At 32.3% G+C, this 7,675-nt stretch overlaps 1 protein-coding gene across 1 annotated transcript in view; it reads right to left on the minus strand.

The window, feature by feature from the left end:
• Window positions 1-6,577: 6,577 nt before the first annotated feature.
• The window catches only part of LOC130635432 (uncharacterized), a 1,487-nt gene continuing 389 nt past the window's right edge, over window positions 6,578-7,675 (minus strand). The window contains exons 1-2 of the mRNA XM_057444762.1: window positions 7,547-7,675; window positions 6,578-6,759 (exon numbers count right to left, since the gene is read on the minus strand). The exon at window positions 7,547-7,675 is cut by the window's right edge and continues 389 nt beyond it. Coding sequence (XP_057300745.1) covers window positions 6,602-6,759; window positions 7,547-7,675 — 287 coding nt within the window. The 3' untranslated portion in view covers window positions 6,578-6,601. The remainder of the gene's footprint in view (window positions 6,760-7,546) is intronic.

The raw sequence follows: 7,675 nt of genomic DNA on the forward strand, positions 1-7,675 counted from the left end.
AAGATGATTATAGTAATAAGATGTGTTTTCCTTAGTCACCAGAATCATAAATAGAAGATTTTAAATATGTAAAAGATTGCATTCAGGTGAGTTGATATAGCTTGATACTGTATATATCATTGTTAACTACAAGAAAAGTTCCCACATCCCTTTTTATCATGATTAAAACATTACATTAGCCGCCAAATAAAGAGGTTTTCCTCTTGAATTGAAAAACACGACGGGCGATAACGGCTGAAAATATTTTATTGGTTTTAAAAGCCTTCTACTGCATCTTTCTTTTAAAAGTTTTATGTAATTTACACACTACTTCGAGTTGATTTCGTCTTGGAAATCGAAAAACAAAGGATCGTGCTTTTCGAAATTTAAAAACATTTCTTGAATTTCAAATTTTTTGTCTGTGTGTCCAGCTTCAAAACGGGTGCTTAATGAATGCTGCGTAAAGAGGATAAGAGTTTATTTTTTAGTTAGAGTTATTCTACACGTAATACGTGACATTATTAGTGTTTCAGTTTTGTTTTGTTGCCAAAAATATTCTACTTTCAGCAGCATCGAGGACAGTTATTTCTCATTGAAGTGTTGTTCCGCCATATTGATTTTATAGCTAACTAGCCGTTAATTCGGGATAAAAATATACAGTGATGTATATTTTTCTCTCTTTTTTAAATTCTGGTAAAAAATTGACGAGCATCAATTAAAACATGATGCTATTTGGTGCTTATTGTGAAGAAGTTTCCCCAGTCGTCAAACAAGATGTTCTAAAAAGGGTATGCAAAGTTACGTTGGTAAACTTTATATATTGACATGAAAATATTGGCTTTTTAGGCTGGTGACCTCACTAAATCGTCATATCCTATAAAAAATTTCTAGTTTATGTTTGAAGCGCTGTGTTTAATTCTATATTTGGTATTAGTACATGCATAAATCAATTATTTTGTACACTTTTATTTCCAATGGTGGCGTCAATCATCACCTATGACTTGCCAGGTAGCAACATATCATATCACATCTCTGTTAAAAGAAAAGATATGAAATAAATAAATAAAGGAAGCGTATTCATTTATCTTGAAGCAGCTTTTGTTTTCTTGTGTAAAAAAATTGTATTATATTTTGTGAGAATACCTTATTTTTCATATCTATTTTGACTCAAATTAAAACAGGCCGTATTTTTAAAAGGATCCAAGTGCTGAGCATTTTATGCGGGATGCACGCAAAAAAGGAAAGATTTGTAGCTTCCAACTTGAAGTTTCATTATTGTGTTCTAACTTTCTTTACATTAACACGGAGTTAACAAAACGGGTACATGAGATAAGTGACAGAAAAACAGGAAATGCATGTCTTAAAATAAAGTATACACAGCTATCTAGCTAACAAGAAGGTGCTGTTACTTGTGTTTGAGTTTGACAAAAGTAGAATTCTTAGGGACTACAAAATATCACACTGAAAAAATTATAATATAGCTACAATGTCATTACTTCAAAGAGTTTTTCTTAAACATAAACTTAGTTTTAGCTGTGCATTTATAAGTACAAAAATCTATCATTTTATGCCAATTTAGCTAAGTGAAACCTACGGCTAGATAGGATACTATACTTTAGGAGGCGAAAAGAATTGATTATTTTATTAACCTCTTGCTGGTCAATGGACAGGAAGCTTACCACCAAGTGTCACCCAGACCCTAACTAACAGTTTAGTCATGCAAAATCGCTAATATTAGCATTTTTCATAATGACGTCATTGGCGGAAGACAGTAAAATATAGTTTATATTTGAGATATGTAAAATATTTGTATTTAGTTACACTAATGATAGAAGTTTCCTTATGATTATAAAGATAATTTAAAGACATAATAAATTAAAAAAATAAATAAATAAAAGTTTAAAAAATTTCACTTAACTAGAAAAATTGATTACCATTACAATGCTTCTGCATATTTTTTTAAAAAAAATCCTGGAAAATTAAAAGTAGAAGTTAGGAAAAGTAAAAGTTTTGGGAAAAGTTGAACAAGAGGTGGCAATTTTGATTTTGTTTTGTATTGGAATCTTTGAAATTTAAGCGACCGGGTCCGGAACTTACTGAAATTTACGGAAAATTGCACATTTCCGGTTTCTGTTGATGAAACTGCTTTCACTCGGCCATGATCAAAAGTTATGCAATTTTCGGAAAATACATGTTTTCTCTAGAACAAAAGTATTTTGATAAATTCAGGTATTTGTCCTATCAAATGGTTATTAAGCATAACAACAACAGCCCTCATATATTCTACATATATATTGATTTTTTTATCTGTGTGCTGAGTTACATGCTTGGTTTCTTTAGTTAGTTAGTTCAGTATATTTTTCTCTACTGTGTCTTGGTACGATGCCAGATTTAACCCTATTAGCTATTGTGTTTTTTGATCCTTGTAGCTATGGAGGTGGGAGGATATACCCCCTCCCTCTAAATATCTCAGGCTCCTTTTAATAAAACTTTAATTTAATATGACGGATTAAAACTAAAAAAAGTATTTTGGTCACGTCAAAGTAAGGAGAATTTAATAGTTATCAGAATCTATACAATATAAAATATCTTGTTAATTAAACATATTGTGGTCTGCAAAATTGATTTATCTGAATGTACTCTAAGTAAATCTAATTAGATAATAAACACAAATTACAACAAGGAGTGCATAAAGCGAAGATTTTAACTTAAATTTCTAGTAGAAAAGATTCCTGATAAACTTCGGAAACTACAAAATTTTTTGAAAATAGTTTTTACCATGCTAATTCATCAAATTTTCGGAAAAGTAACTAAAAACAAGAATGTTTCAAAGACGTGGTGTAAATTTATCAAAAAAAAAACAGGAGGGGAAGGCAATAGGGTAGAGTTGTGTGGCTGTACACGAATAAAAAATTTCTTGCATTTTGTTTGTTTTGAATCTTTCTTTAGCCTTGTTTTTCCAATAAGTTGGGACATTCGCATGAGATTAAACATAAGGTGGAATTGTAAGTACGTATTGCTATTTCCATTGCAATCCAAATATGCTATTCCCAATGCACCAAGGAAGAAAACACGCATGTTCGATTTGATACTTTTCGAATTCTAGATCGTTCGATTTTAAAATTTTGTAAGTACACAGAACAAATTCGAATCATTGTTAATGTGAATTGAAAATTACTTTTTATTATATAGTATTCGCATGTTTAGCAGTTTTCTTGTGCGTTATACCTTGTCACTTCAGCTAAACCTAAGCCTAAGTAAATTTTAAATTATAACATGAGTCAAAATTCAAAGTCTTTAGAATGAAATAAAAAATGAAAATGTTTGGTTACTAGCATAATACTTGGAAACATTTCCCTTGGTTTGCCGGGAAATTTTTGTGCGCTTTTGTTCTGATGACACAGGCGAGAAAGCTTTCACTTTTTAAACACTTTTATTTTGGCAGATACTTAACCTGCGACGAATACAAACATATACGAATATGTAATTAACGGATACCGACCGGTTTTGATGTTGTACTGTACAATACAAAGCCCGAGGTCTATGCCCTTGACCGAGGGCATTGTATTTTACAGTACAACATCAAAACCGGTCAGTATCCGTTTTATTACATGACTGTCTGGTCTTATAAATAATATATAAATATTCCTTTCTGAACAAAACAAACAAAGCTATTCTTTCAAGTTGCTATTCCCAAGGCACCAAGGAAGAAAAGACGCATGTTCCATTATTATAATTTTCGAATTCAAGATCGTTCGATTTTAAAAAATTTTAAGTACACAAAACAAATTCGAATCATTGTTTATGTGAATTGAAACGAAAAAATGATTTTAAGTGAGCCACTTTTATATTTTTTGTGTGCTATGAAAATATTTTTTATTTGCTTACGTTTTTATGTTACCATTTTAATAATGGCTTCCACAACCGCTTAGTATGGCTTCATAAAAAGACCTATTAAAATAAGCCGTAAACCAATTCAATCATCGAGTTTTTTCATGCTAACCGGTTTTTGTATCAGTCAAGTAAAAACAGGGCTTACTAACCGCTCTGTTTTGTTGTCACGATTAATTTGTGAATTTTCACTTGAACTTTTCCCGAAAAATATAAATTTTTTATTGTTGAACTTTATTTAAAAAATAAGAATATTTAAATTTACCGAAAAACAATTTTTGAGGATACAGAAGGAGAATATTTTGAGGATAACACAATTTTTCAGTCAAAAATATTCGTCGGTCATTAATGTCGTCCGTAAAAACTATCGTCACCTAGCAAAAAAATCTTCTTTTAACGGATGGAGTTTTACCCGATAATGTATCATATTAAAACTCAGGAAGTATTATAAACATGTAACAAAGCACAGACGCGTTTGCATATTTATCTATTAGGTATCTGCGTGCCAAATTTTTAGGTTCGGTACCTCCCGGAGCCTTAGATATTGGCTATTCCTTGATATTACCCCTAAAACTATCTATGAAATCCTTATAAACGGGGGCACATAATAACGTTCGTTACTATTATCCTTAGAACTCGAAAGTTACCATAAAACTTTATTTTATCGAGGGGAATCATTCTCTAAATTTTAGACATGTGATTAATCTGTTTTCCCGAATTTTTCTGATTCTCAGGCAATTCTTGGCGTTTTTCCCGGGAAAAAACCCGGAAAATATGTTAAATAAGTTTTATTTCACTGTTAACTTTCAACAAAATGTTGTAAATTTGGTCTATAGTAATTACATTTTAAGCAAATAGTGGTATTTAGAATAAATTATTTTGGCGTAATGTAAGTGTACCAAGTCTGGTTCAATTTGGACAAGCCTATTAAAAGTTACGGAGGGAGTTAGAGAGCGGTTATAATATTTTCGAAAAGCGCCGGACCGAAAAGGGACTAACTACGGAAACTTCCTAAACAAATTTTCTTTTGTATGTGTATTCTAACCCGTAACCGCAAAAATACACGGGTTCGCCGTTCCTTAGATTCTCGTCCGATGCACATTTCTCCGGCATTGGCATTTCGTACATTTTTGTCCGCCTAGTAGCACCGAGTAATAAAATTACTCCGCAGAGGTCCGAATTAAAGCTGCTGCGCGAGAATTTTGAACACAAAGAACACGGTAGTTATAATAGATAGTCGGGACCTGGCGTTGAAAAATTCATAATCTAAATTCACGTCACTGATTGGCTAAAATTTGGATTGTTTGTGTGAACGAAAACATACAAAAATGTTGTCGGTGAGGCAAGTTCTACGAGATAATAACCGCAATAATGTCTCATATTTTCATGTAAGACCTCTCCACCACGCACTAAGTCCAACATTGCAAAAATGGATGAAAGCCAGAAGGTTGGAGAAGCTGTGGAAAACGTTTCATTACCCCAAGAAATGTAGATTACAAGTAAACAGCCGTAGTAAAGAATATCCACATGAAACACATGGCCACATGGAAATTACGGAGAAATGGGAAACGAAAGCTTTTTAATCAACCTAGACTCCAACGTTTGTTAAACTTCATTTGTTTACGTTGTCGAGATTTGAGTAATAATTTGTTCAACCGGTTTAATTTACAAATGAATGGCAACAGCTGTGGGAAATGGTTTCCATAATCAGCGAATAACAAAATAAGTTGCAGTGGTTTTTTAATAAATAATTCTGCGTATTATCACTTCTTCCATTCTTATTTGATATTCCGTACTTGAGAATCACATTTTTTGTTCTTTTTCTTTTGAAGAAACAAAATGTTCATAAACACTCTGCCTCCTTTAGATGGTTCTCGCTGGCTGAGCAGTAGGATAGTGTACAACCAAAATAGGAAAAAGTAGTTATGAAAAATAGCTCTTTTCCACAAACTTTATTTTTTTGCTTCTCTTGTGACCTGTGCTCACATCACCCATGGAAAACAACAACATTTTCTTCAAGGAAATACGCTTAAAGCATGCCCACAGTGTTAGAGACAAAGTGCTCAACAAACGGAGAGGGCAAAGTAGCGCAGTTGAAAATATATTTTGGAGAAGGAATGATTCAGAGGAGATTGATCAAAAAAGAAAAGAAAAAGTCGACTTAGCGCACTTCTTTAAGTAAATCTGTGTAATCGTATTATGTTGCGATGTATTCTTATGCTTCCTCTCTTTGGTTCATTAAACATGTGAATAATATTGCGTATAAAATTTCCTTTCCAGCGCTGGAAGGACTTTTTAGATGAGAGTTTCTTCGTTTTCTCATCACTGCTTCCGATTTTGTGGTTTTTACCCCTACCATTTTTAAACTGACATTTAAATTCGCATAATAATGAGTATTTACGAAATTATGCGGAAAAATTCGAAAATTCAAAGTTCTTTTTATTTAAAATGTCGAAATTTGAAATCAGGGCCTACCTGACTCTTTTTTCTTCCCTCACTGATAAACTGCAGAAGAAGAAATGGAAGAAAAAAAGTCAGGTAGGTCGGGCTAAAGTGCAATACTCTTTTCTAAAAAATTTATAACATTTCTGATTTAAATAAAAACATAGAATACAGCCCGCGATGCGGACAGACAGACAGATAAATTACGGCTATTAGAGACATGTCTTTAAACGAGAAAATCATAGAGACTTGACACATATTAAGATAAGAATGTTCTTAAATTTTTTGTTTAAAATCTGTCATAGTTGTCGGAATTACACCTGTGTCGTACATATATCAATATTGCGAGAACGATGATAAAGCTAACTGGGATGCAAGCATATCCAACAATTTCACCAACTGAACGTTTCTTCTTGTCTTTAGGCTTTGGAAATGGTTTTGGAGGAGCTAAAATTTAAAAATAAATCTATAAATAAGCTGATTTTCATATGGATTTATATAAGAAATAAAAAAATAAAGTATTAAAAAAACATAAACATGAAGAAATAAAACAAATTAAAAGAAGTAAAAGGGATTAAGGAAGCGAAATGCAAAAAACAAAAGAATAGGATAGGATATGAGCAAAAGTAAGTGTTGCTAACACAAATATTAGACAGTTGCCACTTTATAGGTCCTTACTTACTCATAAAGAAATCAACAGTTCTTCTGTATACAGTTTGTTACGAAGAATCATTTATGTATGAATTATTCCCATACTGTTTAACTTAAGGAACCAGAAAAAAATCCGACGGCTTTGGTATAATTTGTGTAAACTCTAGTTTAGTAGGTAGTACATTGTTTATTGCAAAATGAAGAAAAAAGCGGTAATGTAACTGCGATACTCGCTACCCTACGGATTATTTTTCGCAGCAATCTATGTGCTACAAGTCCACAGAAGCACTGAATTAGCAAACCAATTTTTTTTTTGTTTTTTTTTGTAGAAATAAACTAGTCTTTGATGTTGGCATCAAATCTTTAAAATTACACAAATACTTAATTATTCTTAGCTTGTTTTTCCACGGATCTTGCAACTCCAAGAAAAGGGTGTCAAAACGTCAGTCTCACAAACAATCATAAACTGTGTTAAACATATTTCAAAGTTATCACAATTGACAAGACACTCGTTCACGCACGGTCTCAGGGCATGAAAGGGAAGATTGAACGTGATAGTAGCATTAAATAACCAGCAGTTTACCTGTGATATTTCGTATTTCAATTATGTTCCCTTCCAACTGATCTGAAAGTGAAAATGTTGTCATCAATCTAAAGGCGTACGTTTCGTTATCTTGGATATTTCCCAATGTTGCGATGTATAAACCAGCAG

The sequence above is a fragment of the Hydractinia symbiolongicarpus genome, chromosome 3 (genome assembly GCF_029227915.1).
Source record: "Hydractinia symbiolongicarpus strain clone_291-10 chromosome 3, HSymV2.1, whole genome shotgun sequence".
In the NCBI taxonomy this organism is placed as follows: domain Eukaryota; kingdom Metazoa; phylum Cnidaria; class Hydrozoa; order Anthoathecata; family Hydractiniidae; genus Hydractinia; species Hydractinia symbiolongicarpus.